At 40.2% G+C, this 14,141-nt stretch overlaps 2 protein-coding genes across 2 annotated transcripts; one reads left to right on the plus strand and one right to left on the minus strand.

The window, feature by feature from the left end:
• Positions 1 to 1,472: 1,472 nt before the first annotated feature.
• On the minus strand, positions 1,473 to 2,193 carry LOC109800354 (inositol polyphosphate multikinase beta). Its single transcript, XM_020361143.3, has one exon. The coding sequence runs from the start codon at positions 2,104 to 2,106 to the stop codon at positions 1,549 to 1,551; it is 558 nt and encodes a 185-aa protein (XP_020216732.1). The 5' UTR covers positions 2,107 to 2,193; the 3' UTR covers positions 1,473 to 1,548.
• Positions 2,194 to 11,558: 9,365 nt separating this feature from the next.
• Positions 11,559 to 13,807, plus strand: LOC109799929 (Protein kinase superfamily protein). The gene has a single exon (XM_083066966.1). The coding sequence runs from the start codon at positions 11,765 to 11,767 to the stop codon at positions 13,520 to 13,522; it is 1,758 nt and encodes a 585-aa protein (XP_082923092.1). The 5' UTR covers positions 11,559 to 11,764; the 3' UTR covers positions 13,523 to 13,807.
• The last annotated feature ends 334 nt before the right edge of the window (positions 13,808 to 14,141 follow it).

Raw genomic sequence — 14,141 nt, forward strand, 5'->3', positions numbered from 1 at the left:
CCTATTCTATATAGATTGTCAAGGAAAGATCATTCCTAAATGTTTTAATTTGGGGCTTTTAAACTAATATTTTAAAATTTGGTCATCATCAACTTGGTACAAGTATTAAGCCAGTAGATTATTAGAATTATAGGATTAATGACTCATCTAAGTAAATGACACAATTATTAATGTTATTGTGGATGTTCATGGATCGGCCTTATTGGTCGTGTCGCTCAATCTTCAAAGCGAAATGAATCTTTCAAAGTCAAGGTGCATCAAAACTTGTAGTTTTTTCTACGTTGCACAAAATATCCAATAAAGGCAAATTGCCTACCCAATTAAGCAATTACTTTAGCAGATCCAATGATGCATCTAAGATCTTTAATTTTTTTTAAAATTAAAAGTTTATAATCATCATTATATATACAAAATAAATTTAATATATAAAATTAAAAAGTACAAGATATAATATTTTTAAACACACGTTAATAATTTAATTAAAATAAAAGGTATATAACATGGGATTTATTTATTTATTTTTGTTGATTCGTAGAAATTATAGTGATGCAAACAGGTTTCAAAGCAAGACCTTGAACATAATATGAATCCCAATGATTTTCTGTAAGACGGGATTTGAGCAAATGCAATTTGATTTCAGTGCAAATTTTTGTTTTGGCATTTGTAGTTAAAATAAAGGCTAAGAATTTCAGCTACTAGATATTTTCTTGCAGGATTTTCTATTCTCATAACCTCTCAACAAATCTAAATTCAAAACCCCGTTACGGTCGGATACCGACAGGATGTTTCTATTTACAATAGTCCGGCCACCACCTCGACCGGCCCTTAGGAGGACGGTCGGTCTATATCCGATTGGACACATCTATACACCACCTTTCGGTCTTCTTCCGACACCCCCATCCCCATTCTAATCTTTCATAGTCGAGATCCCACTCAGCCAATGTCCGACTGGACTACTTGGGATGGGCCCGGTCGGTCATGATCCGACTCAACATTCCCATATTGGTGTAATGTTTTTAAAATAAGAACGGTTAAGAAAATCCCTATATTCTCGGAGCCCATGAGGCCCGTAAACAAGAAACGATAAAACTAAAAACCCTAGAGTTGATAAGGCATATTACACTCTGGCTTTGAGGTTTGACCTAGGAAAAACCCTAGTGCACCGAGAAATGAAGAACAAGTTTTCTTATATTCTATGTAAAATTTGTTAATTTTTACGTAAAAATGCAATTCCTCGTGTACTTTCTCTAAGGAGAATTTATATTCCTAATTGGGTTACTCCAGTGAATTTATATTCCTAATCCAATCTGGGCCTAAATGAGCCCATTAAAACTGTGATAGTGGATGAGGTTAATATACAATAAGGCAGATGATAAACACACATCCACTCTCATATAAATACACCCCCTTTTTTTTTATAAAAAAATATAAAATATCTAAATTACCCTTAAAAAAAATTCCTAAATTTACGCTCCCTTCCCCGCACCCCCTTTCCCGCACCCTCCTTCTCCTCACCCTCCTTCCCCGCACCCTACACCCTACACCAGCTCATGATTCTATGATTCTAGTTACACGCCGCAGGCAAGGGGAATGGTGGAGGTGAGCGTTGGAGGAGACGAACTTCCTGAGAATGAAAAGGGCGCCGTGGGCGGAGAGGCTCTGGAGGGACTTGCGGGGGGGCTCCCAGGCGGAGAGGGCGTCCTTGACGCCGGAGATTCTGAAGGCAAGGGGAATGGTGGAGGACTCTCGGTCCTTCGCCAGGCACTTAGCGATGTAGTCCTCGGAGTCTCCGAGGTGCCAGGTGCGGGAGCCGATCTTCACGTCCATGACGGAGGCGTAGCCGCGGAGGAGGTCCTCCAGGACCAGGTGGGGGTGGGGGCCGGAGCCGTCGGAGGCCTCCACCACTTTGGTGCCGTGGAAGGCGGGGAAGAAGGGCAGGGGGATGCTTGGGTGGGAGGAGAGAGAGGAGTAAAACGACAGCTCCCTGGAGCCGCGGTCCTCGTTTTGGAGAGGCTTGTAGAATCTTCCCGTGTCATCCACCAGAGGGCCCAGGACTCCGTCCTTGGCCTTGTGCCCCGCCACCTGGTGCTCCGGTACCTTCAGCATTTTTGCCCAACCTACAATAAGAGGATTTCAAATCTACGACAAAAACAAAAACCTAAAAGGGGGGTGTGGGGTGTGAAGGTGCCGGAAAGGGGAGTGTGGGATGCGGGGAAGGGGATACGGAAAAGGGGGGTAAATTTAAAAATTTTATTTTTTTAAAGGGTAATTTAGATATTTTATATATTTTTTTAAAAAAGGGGGTGTATTTATAACAGAGTGGAGGTGTGTTTATCATGAGCCATACAATAATCACGGGGATTATTTTGGTACGCTAAGCCCAAACCCATTCAGGTTTTATTAATATTTATTCTTTTAGTAAATTATATAAACATCTTTGAAATTTATGAGATTGTACAAATATTTTCTATTTTTTTCTACTTCTACAATAATTCTTTGTTTGTTTGTTTAAAACCTTTATTTAAATATTACAAACATAAAATATATATATATATATATATATATAAAACAAAACAAAAATTGTTCAGTTTAATTTATTATATTTTTTTTATTTTATATGCCAACAAAATTAAAATATAGATACTTATTTACATAAGGTGACATAGATAAGGCTTGAGAAATGAGAGAAGTTGAAAAATTGATTCTTTCATTAGTGTCCAAAAAAAGACTGACGGCAATCGTGTCCTCAGGAGACTGGCGCAGTCTGTTGCTCTGTAACTGAAACTCTACGGCTCTGCTTTCTCAGTGATTTCACCATCAAAAGGAACTCTTTTAATTTACATTTTTTGTTATAATTTTTAATTAAAATATTTTACTACTATTTATTATTTTAATTATTATTTTCTTTTATAAGAATAATATTATATAAAATATTTACCATCAATAATTAATTTCCATGGATCAAACTTTTAATGGGATAAATAGTTTTATAGAGTATGCATTATCCCAAAGTAATTATAGTTGTATTTTGTTAGACGAAAAATAATTTAAAAGTAATCCTTTGAACATAGCTGTACTGTACATCATTTAACCATTGTTTAAATATTTTATAATAAATTATTATAGTTTGTAAATTTTTGTTTTATTATTTGAAAAAAAATCATAAAATAGAACAGAAAAAAGTACGAATTCACTGGATAAAGCTTTGCATTTCAATAAGCGAATGTGTGAGCACAAGCTACTAGACATAGAGATAGATGACCGTAGATGTTTCGGAATTAGATCCGAATTCTGATTTTAGATAACGAATAAATTATATTAAAAGAAAGATATTAGTTATAAATTTAAATATATTTATAATTCTTTGAATTTAAAGTAAATTTAATTTTAGTTTCTAAAATTTAAAATTGATATTTTAAACCTTTATAATTTAAAATATATATTTTTTAATTTTTATACTCAATTTATTTTTGAAAATTTAACAAATATTATTGTATAAAATTTATTTATTAATATCTTTGTTAATACAAATATTACATTAAACTCAGTTTATGGTATATAATTATTTTAATATATCATTTTTAGATATATTATTAGTGTTATGAGAACTAAAACAACTTTATATGTTTATGTCAATTTTTGTTAAAATTGAACAATAACTTGAAGATAATTAATGTGTTCATATTTTAATATATTTATATTTTAAAATAAATATATTACGTCAATTTTATTTTATAGAAATGAAGTATCAAATCATCTTAGATTAATATAAATTTTTTTATATATGATCTAAGACTAAAGAACTTTAAATCTAACGGTTGAATTTATAAAATTCACACTTAATATAAAGTTATTGAATGGTGTAGTACTTAGTGTTATTATAACCTTCTCACACATACACACACACACACACATATATATATATAAGGATAAATCCATTTATTCAAAGAGTAAGTCTACCTAAACTTACTCAATTCAATAACGCATTTTTTACAACAAATTTTAACGATTGAACTGTTGAATTTAAAATTCTTAATGCATAAATCAAATATGCAAATTTAAAAAAAAAATAAAAATCATTTGATACTTCATTTCATTAATTCAAATCAATGTATAAAATAATTTTGATTATTCGATAATTTGAATTAATGAAATGATGTATTAAACGAGTTTTAAAATTTTTAAAAATTTACACACTTGATCTATACATTAAAAACTTTAATTTCAACGATTGGATCATTAAAATTTGATGTATAACATAAGTTATTAAACGGAATAAATATAAGTAGACTTACTCATAGAGTAAATGGATCTTTATATATATATCAAATTTGTTGTTTACTTAACTAAATTAATTTGCAATACGTTTCTGTACTGGTCAGCCGAGTTGCCGACTTGTCCCTCACCAATCTGCTGACTCGATCAAATGTTTACCAGCCTAACCAAGCAGTAAGCTCATTATTGCCGAGCTCCTCAGCCCGACCATGAAACATGGACATCGGAACACCACATCGGCCCAAAGAGGCCACGTCATCAAAAAAATAAAAATACAATCTTGTCACCGCGCTGCCCACGCGTTATGGGAACGAGGTGACGGTTATGGGCGTACGTGAAAAGTCACGACCCCTTGTCAAGCTCGGTCTTAACTCCGTAGACCTACGGTCTTCGGAGCTCGGGGGGCTAGTGTACTATCCGTACCGCTATGCCGAGCTTGAGCTCGGCATCACAGCGCGGAGTGACCTCGGACACGCGCTAGGCGACATCGACTCGCTATCCAATTAGGTCATAAACTGATCTCGAACCCAAGGCCCAACAAAACCCTAATACACACAAAGGTACGTGCATTACTTATACGAGACTCATACACCCACAAACACTAACTTTAGCATCGGAGTCTCTTTTGCAGGTATCACCCCATCTTGGAGCATCAAGCGTACCAGCGAAAGAGGCTCACCAATCTTACTCGGAGGATCATCTCTACAGTAGATTTCCGGTAAGAACATTTGGCGCCCACCGTGGGGCCGATCAAGACAGCTCTTATCGGCCACTCTTATGGTTTCTACCAGAAGCCATAGCAAACGCGCAACAGACGACCTAGATCACGCAACTACTATGGACAACGAAGCAGCATTGAGAAGGCTGATCGAGCAGGTCGAGCAAATGCGGCAGCAACACACCGCCGATCTGCAAAACATGCGTGCCAAGCACGAAACTGACCTAGCCGCGATGCGAACCGCCAATGAAGCAGACCTAGCGGCGCTGCGCGCCGAGAATGAGCGTATCCGCACTCAGCTACCACGGCGCACCTCTGATCAACCCCCTCAACCGAGTCACCTAAACGAGGAAGAGGGGCACTCGGTTTCTCAACCGCCAACAGCGCATAAGACACCGACTCCAAAGCCTGCCACGCATGGATCTCATGCACCGACACACAAATCGACCCATGAGGTTAGCAATGCTCCTACTCATGTCGCGGGGGATCAACCAACCTTCCGCCGTCATCCTTTTGTGGATGGCATTATGGAGACGCCACTCCCTCTCGGATGGAAGCCTCTCCACCTCGACCGCTACGACGGCACGACAGACCCAGACGAGCACATCAACCTGTACACCACACAGGTAAACCTCTACACCAATAACGATGCTAATCTGTGTAGGGTTTTTCCGACCTCACTCAAAGGGGTCGCGCTCAACTGGTACACCCAGCTACCTGCCGAGTCAATTGACAGCTTCGGCACCCTGGTCAGACGATTCACGGCGCAATACGCAACGAGCCGACCTCATCACATCACATCCGCCGCCTTGGCCATCCTCAGATAGGGCAATGACGAACCATTAAGGACATTCATGGAGCGCTTCGCTGGCATCTCCGTCAAAATCCGCAACTTAAATCCTGAGGTCGTACTGCACTTCATGCTCATGGCGTTGAAGCCAGGACCTTTCGTCGACAGCCCTTGCCGACGACCTCCTCCCGACATGGACGAGCTCCAAGCTCGCGCTATTGGGTACATCTAGATGGAGGAGCATGCCGAGTTCCGCAAGGCAATTCGTGACAAACCACAAGGAAAGCAAGACCAAGGTCAGGCCACGAACATTTAAAGTTGGCAACCTTGTTTGGCGATTACGGGGAGAACCAAGAACAGACCCCTCCAAAGGAAAATTTGGAACTTGGAATTCCACCCACCTCAAATTTTATTTCTCTTAACTTGTAAATTCAGGGGATGTACTCTTTTTCCTCCTCAGCCTTTTTTCCCACTAAAGAAAAGGGTTTTTGGCCAAGGAAGGTTTTAACGAGGCACCCCTCAGAAATAAATCAACAAAGCAACCCATTCCCATACATTTTCGGTATTGGCACATTAACCATGACGACTAACCAAGGTCGAGTTCAAACCTTGATATGCCAAGGTCGAATCCGAACCTTGATGCCAAGGTCGAGTTCGAACCTTGAGATCACATTTTCTTAACCAAGGTCGAGTTCGAACCTTGATATGCCAAGGTCGAGTCCGAACCTTGAGATCACATTTTCTTAACCAAGGTCGAGTTTGAACCTTGATATGCCAAGGTCAAGTCCCAACCTTGAGATCACATTTTCTTAACCAAGGTCGAGTTCGAACCTTGATATGCCAAGGTCGAGTCCGAACCTTGATATGCCAAGGTCGAGTTCGAACCTTGATATGCCAAGGTCGAGTCCGAACCTTGAGATCACATTTTCTTAACCAAGGTCGAGTTCGAACCTTGATATGCCAAGGTCGAATCCGAACCTTGATGCCAACGTCGAGTTCGAACCTTGAGTTCACATTTTCTTAACCAAGGTCGAGTTCGAACCTTGATATGCCAAGGTCGAGTCCGAACCTTGAGATCACATTTTCTTAACCAAGGTCGAGTTCGAACCTTGATATGCCAAGGTCGAGTCCGAACCTTGATATGCCAAGGTCGAGTTCGAACCTTGATATGCCAAGGTCGAGTCCGAACCTTGAGATCACATTTTCTTAACCAAGGTCGAGTTCGAACCTTGATATGTCAAGGTCGAGTCCGAACCTTGATATGTCAAGGTCGAGTCCGAACCTTGAGATCACATTTTCTTAACCAAGGTCGAGTTCGAACCTTGATATGCCAAGGTCGAGTCCGAACCTTGATATGCCAAGGTCGAGTTCGAACCTTGATATGCCAAGGTCGAGTCTGAACCTTGAGATCACATTTTCTTAACCAAGGTCGATTTCGAACCTTGATATGCCAAGGTCGAGTCCGAACCTTGATATGCCAAAGTCGAGTTCGAACCTTGATATGCCAAGGTCGAGTTCGAACCTTGAGATCGCATTTTCTTAACCAAGGTCGAGTTCGAACCTTGATATGCCAAGGTCGAGTCCGAACCTTGAGATCACATTTTCTTAACCAAGGTCGAGTTCGAACCTTGATATGCCAAGGTCGAGTTCGAACCTTGATATGCCAAGGTCGAGTCCGAACCTTGAGATCACATTTTCTTAACCAAGGTCGAGTTCGAACCTTGATATGCCAAGGTCGAGTCCGAACCTTGATATGCCAAGGTCGAGTTCAAACCTTGATATGCCAAGGTCGAGTCCGAACCTTGAGATCACATTTTCTTAATCAAGGTCGAGTTCGAACCTTGATATGCCAAGGTCGAGTCCGAACCTTGAGATCACATTTTCTTAACCAAGGTCGAGTTCGAACCTTGATATGCCAAGGTCGAGTCCGAACCTTGAGATCACATTTTCTTAACCAAGGTCGAGTTCGAACCTTGATATGCCAAGATCGAGTCTGAACCTTGAGATCACATCTACTTAACAAGGTCGAATTTGAACCTTCAAACAACAAATTTGGGAACTCCTCAGAAGCCCCTTTGCTCTTACATCACTCGGTGCTTGGGGGGCTAGTGTACTGGCCAGCCGAGTTGCCGACTTGTCCCTCACCAATCTGCTGACTCGGTCAAAGGTTTACCAGCCTAACTAAGCAGTAAGCTCATTATTGCCGAGCTCCTCCGCCCGACCATGAAACATGGACATCGGAACACCACATCGGCTCAAAGAGGCCACGTCATCAAACAAATAAAAATACAATCTTGTCACCGCGCTGCCCACGCGTTATGGGAACGAGGTGACGGTTATGACACATGGCGTCATGACAAATAGGCGTACGCGAAAAGTCACGACCCCTTGTCAAGCTCGGTCTTAACTGCGAAGATCTACGGTCTTCGGAGCTCGGGGGGCTAGTGTACTATCCGTACCGCTATGCCGAACTTGAGCTCGGCATCACAACGCGGAGTGACCTCGGACACGTGCTAGGCGACATCGACTCGCTATCCAATTAGGTCATAAACTGATCTCGGGCCCAAGGCCCAACAAAATCCTAATACACACAAAGGTACGTGCATTACTTATACGAGACTCATACACCTACAAACACTAACTTTAGCATCGGAGTCTCTTTTGCAGGTACCACCCCCATCCTGGAGCATCAAGCGTACCAGCGAAGGAGGCTCACCAATCTTACTCGGAGGATCATCTCTACAGCAGATTTCCGGTAAGAACAATTTCTTTTATTAGTTTTTTCAAAAAAAAAAATTAATTCAATTTTAAAAAAAAAAATTATTTTGAATCTTTTTCCCTGAATTTTTCTCCTACCAGTGTTTCTTGTAAAAATTTACATAAACAAAATCATTGACAGCTTCAATAATGTAATGAAAAAAAATAGGAAACATTTTCCGTCGAGAACTAGGTGTGTTATTATACTAGCATCATGATCCACGGTGCTGTTTGAAAAGCATCAAGTTTGAGTAGCTCTTTCTTAGGTATCGTCTTTAATGCATTATTACAAGATTTGAACTGTACAAAATTCTTCCAATTATGTGTTTCATTATTTTACCACTATGCCGACCATCATTAAAGTGGATGGCCCCCGAGTTCAGGGCAGGTCGCCTACCAAATGATTTTGCCACCCAAAGGCATAAATTTTACATTCAAGCGTCAAATTTATGTTAGATCAATATTCAGCACACCTTATTTCACTCGACTTTTTATAATATGATTTTTAACATATTTTATACTTTATTAATTAATAAATAATTATAGTGATAGACAACTATTAAAATCTGTTAATGAATGATTTGGTTTAATAATTTACCACTAATTATATAACCAAGTAATTTTAGTTATTAATTAATTATTTAAATTAATTTAATTATATTATTTATTTTAATAATTTATTTATAATAAGTATATAATTATTTATTTAAATATACAAAATAAAATATAATAATGAAAAAAAACATATTGAGAGGTTGGGTTTGGGGAACCCAACTTCGAAAAGGATTTTAAAAATAAATGTAAAGAAAAGTTGGAATAGTGGTAAATTTTCATAGAGGAAAAAAAAACAGTGGTAGTAGGGAAAGTAGTGTAGGGGAGGTTTGGGAAAATATTATTTTTTAATATTATTTATATACATAGTCGCAATTTGAAATAGCCAAGTTATTTTTGTTTATAAATAAAAAAAGATAAATAAAGAAAAGAAAAAAAAAAAAAAAAAAAAGACATGAATTCCGGCGGACAGCAGGAAGGCCCCACGAACGTAAGTGGCGCGAACCTATTTTTGGTTGAATTGGTGACAAAACACAATTCATGGGAGGTGACTGGTGACTGGTGACTGGTGACTGGTGAGGGTACTTATACAATTCTGCTCACCCAAATACCCTTACCGGATTCTGGGAGGTCTTTAGTTTTTCACTTTTAAGTTATAAATAATTGCATGGGAAATATCAAGTTTAATTATTTTATACAAACCCTGCCTCGTTGCTCTCTTGCCAATTAATAGAGTAAATCTTTCCATCAATAACAGATCAACTCGTTAAATGTCACTTTCGAACCATTTTTGTTGTGCTTAATTAAAAATAATAAGATATTGTGATTTATCAAATAGACATAATAACATTTATAAGTGTAAATATTTATAAATCTATTAATATTAATAATGATATAACATGATTTATAAAATTATGTCAATAAATAAGAGATTAATGTCTATCACATCACCCTAAATTATATATAGAGACTCTTAAATCTTAAAAAAAAGAATAACCAATTTTATATTTAATGAATGATCTAAATTAGAACAATCACTAAATTTTCCTAGAGAGAATCCAATATTGAAATATAAATAATATTTTTTTTGTAATATTTTTAAATACAACAAGTTTTACTTTTAATCCTTTGTTTTTTTTGTTTGTAGCGCAATGTCATTTCTATTAACCAAACAACATGAAACTTTTTAAAAATTATATATATATATATATATATATATATATATATAAATATATCACATAAAAATTGATTTTTAAATGAATTTATATAAAAGAACTAAAACTTAAATTATATTAAATATATAAATAAAAGAAATAAGACAGTGAATTATTAGTATTTTTCATAAAATAAAAAGCTAATGTAGCACTATTTTTTTTAAATTATTATGCAGTATCTCATTAAATATGCAATCATTTGACAGACAGTAAATAAGTAAATTTTCTCTCTTAACTTGAATTTTTTATAAATATCTGAGTTAGAATTCAAGCTCTCATAACTTGTAGCACTGTATATATATATATATTTTGTTTTTGTTTATCACTAAGGAGTGGTTTCCAACTTGGGAGTATCCTTGCCAGAAATTTTCACGGAAATAATATTTTTCAAAAGAAAAATTACAAAAATGATACATGTGCAAGTATATTTACAACAATAAAACGATTTACTGTTCATGCTCGGAATTCGGTTCTTCGAGAACCGAATTCTGAACTTCAAAATTTTTTTTTTCTTCTCAAAATTCGATTCCCGGGAAACCGAATTTTGAGTTAGTTTTAATTTTTTTTTTCGTGTTTGTGGCCCATTTTGGGCAAATGATGGAAGTGGAACAACCCGTTCCGAAAGCAGAACAGGTCGTTCTGCTTAAAGAATCAGAGTCTTTTTTTTTTTTAAATTAAAACGGGCTAAGAACGGCCCGTTCTACTTTCGGAACGGGCCGTTCTTAGCCCGTTTTAATTTAAAAAATACTCTATGTCTTTAAGCAGAACGGCCCGTTCCGGAAGCAGAACGGGTCGTTCCCCTTCCAACATTTGCCCAAAATGGGCCACAAACACGAAAAAAATATTTTAAACTAACTCAGAATTCGGTTCCCCAGGAACCGAATTCTGAGAAGAAAAAAAAGAAAAAAAAATTTGAAGCTCAGAATTCGATTCCCGGAAAACCGAATTCCAAGCATGAATTTTCTAAATAAACTTCTAACCGAATTCTATTCCTATAAATAAACTTCCACAAGTGTCATTTTTGTAATTTTTCTTTTAAAAAATATTATTTACGTAAAATTTTCTATCCTTGCCCAGGCCAACCTAAGTTGGTAAATGTAGTCATGTATAATAAACCATAGACTAATGACTAATGAGTGGTTTCTTACTTAGTTCAAGTAAAGTTTGGAGATTAAAATTTTGTGTGTATGAGAAAAAAACAAAATTGAAAGATAAATTTAACTAAAAAAATCTGGGAATAGTTGTAAAAAAGATAATGAATAGTTTATATTAATAAAGTGATTAAAGAAAATATATATAATGAAGTATAAGAGTAGGGAAATATATATAATAAAGGAATTGTGAGAAGAGCATTTGTCTTTAGTCGAAGTGGTGCACGTGAGGATGTTTTGTTTCACTGTGTGAGTTGTTAGAATAGAACCTTGTAAGTCTGGGGTTCCTCAGATCCCATCTGGTCAAATGAGTCTCTTCATCCTCATCACTCTGCTCCTACTCTCCCTCGCCACGCCCTCCGCCACTCAAACATGCTCCTCCACACACACACGCCCCTGCCCACCCTTCTCCTCTAACTCTAACCCCCCCTTCCCATTCTCCTCCTCCCCAGGCTGCGGCCACCCCTCCTTCCACGTCACCTGCGCCACCCCCCACTCCCTCATCTCCATCAACAACCACACCTTCTCCCTCCTCGCCTACAACCCCAACGCCTCCACCATCACCCTCTCCCTCCCCATCCCCACCCACCCCATCAACCTCTCCGCCTCCCCCTTCCGCGTCTCCGCCGCCTCCTGCTCCCGCCTCGCCTTCCTCCGCCCCTGCTCCCCACTCAACTGCTCCCTCTCCCTCTCCCTCTCCCTCTCCCAATGCCACCTCCTCCACAACCCCTCCCACCTCTTCCAAGACTGCACTTCCACCCACCACTCCCTCGACCACTCCGACCAACCCTGCCAAACCGACCTCCCAGGCTTCCTCCAGCAGTTCCTCCTCACCGGCATCCAACTCCAATGGGACCCCACCCGCGACCCCTACTTCACCAACTGCACTCCATGCCAATCCAACCAAGGTATCTGCGCTTTCAACTCTTCCTCCCCCAACAAACCCTTCCTCTGCCTCCGCTTCCGCCCCCAATCCACTCTCTCCCCTCCCTGGATCCACAAATTCAAACCCAACCACATCGCACTCCTCACCACCATCATCGCACTCACCTCCTTGCTCCTCCTGGTCACAGTCACCACCGCCATTCTCCGCTCCGCTAGGTCAAAACCTCACCCAGACCCTACCACGCTCTTCCTCCACCGCCACCGCTCCGCCACCCTCCTCCCCCCGGTCTTCACCTACGACGACCTCGCCTCCTCCACCAACAACTTCGACTCCAAGCGCAAAATCGGCGACGGCGGCTTCGGCTCCGTCTACCTCGCGCACCTCCGCGACGGAAGGCTCGCCGCGGTCAAGTACCTGCACCGCCACCACGCCACCGCCGCCTTCTCCACCAAGTCCTTCTGCAACGAGATTCTCATCCTCTCCTCGATCAACCACCCCAACCTGGTGAAGCTCCACGGATACTGCAGCGACCCGAGGGGGCTGTTGTTAGTCTACGATTACATCCCCAACGGAACCCTAGCGGAGCACCTCCACAACCGCAAGGGGTCGCTCACGTGGCGTGTGCGCCTGGACATCGCGTTGCAAACGGCGTTGGCGATGGAGTATCTGCATTTCTCGGTGGTGCCGCCGGTTGTGCACAGAGACATAACGTCGTCGAACATCTTCGTGGAGAGAGATATGAGGATTAAGGTTGGGGATTTCGGGCTTTCGAGGCTTTTGGTGGTGCAGGACACGACGTCGTCTTCGAACGGTTTTGTGTGGACCGGGCCGCAGGGGACACCGGGTTATTTGGACCCGGAGTATCACCGGTCGTTCCGGTTGACCGAGAAGAGTGACGTGTACAGCTTCGGCGTGGTGTTGTTGGAGCTTATCTCGGGGCTCAGGGCGGTGGACCAGAGCAGGGACAAGCGCGAAATGGCGCTTGCGGATTTGGTCGTCTCCAGGATTCAGATGGGGCAGCTGCACCAGGTGCTCGATCCCGTTCTCGGGGGCGGCGACGGCGTCTCCTCCGTGGCGGAGCTTGCGTTCCGGTGCGTGGCGGCGGATAAGGATGACCGGCCGGATTCCAGGGAGGTGGTGGAGGAGCTGAAGCGGGTGAGGAGCCGGACGAAGGAGTGAGGCCCAATGCGCATGTGGACTTTGACTGCCTGGGTTCACTTGTGTCGGATGGTAACGTTGACTTGACCCCACTCCACCCAATGAGTTGTTTTTTTAAATTGTTATTTCCAATTACCACGTTGGAGGTGCACGCACGAGGGTTTTTATTTTTATTCTGTTATTATCGTATAGTTACGTTACCTCAGGACTCAGGAGTGTATAATGTATATATATATATATATCTTCTGACTTGTATACCTCTTTGGAAAAGTACATTTTGAATTATAGGGATAGCTTTTCCTTTTCCCTCTCTTTTTTTTTTGCTATTGTTATTACTCACAAGTCACAATGAAACATCACACACAGTTTTATTGTTATAGGAAATAAATAATCAACTAGGGAGGGTTTTGTGTTATGTAAAAGAGTGGTAGAATAAAGTAAAGAGGTTGATTTTTTAAAGGGGTTGCTGATTGGAATGCTTTCACGAACAATGAGGTGGAGTTTCTGTATTGGTCAAATTGGTGTAAAAGTCTTCCAAGAACCTTTTTGACGACGACGTCAACATAAAGATGACTCCTCCTCCTCCGCACCTTTTCCGTGATTAGCGTTTTCGATATTAGACAGCTTGCCCATGACCACG

This window comes from Cajanus cajan, chromosome 11 (assembly GCF_000230855.2).
Source record: "Cajanus cajan strain Asha chromosome 11, NIPB_CcT2T_4, whole genome shotgun sequence".
In the NCBI taxonomy this organism is placed as follows: Eukaryota; Viridiplantae; Streptophyta; class Magnoliopsida; order Fabales; family Fabaceae; genus Cajanus; species Cajanus cajan.

Bases quoted from the DNA above. Each gene is read 5' to 3' on its own strand.
- LOC109799929 (XM_083066966.1), top strand. From the start codon at position 11,765: ATGAGTCTCTTCATCCTCATCACTCTGCTCCTACTCTCCCTCGCCACG.
- LOC109800354 (XM_020361143.3), bottom strand. From the start codon at position 2,106: ATGCTGAAGGTACCGGAGCACCAGGTGGCGGGGCACAAGGCCAAGGAC.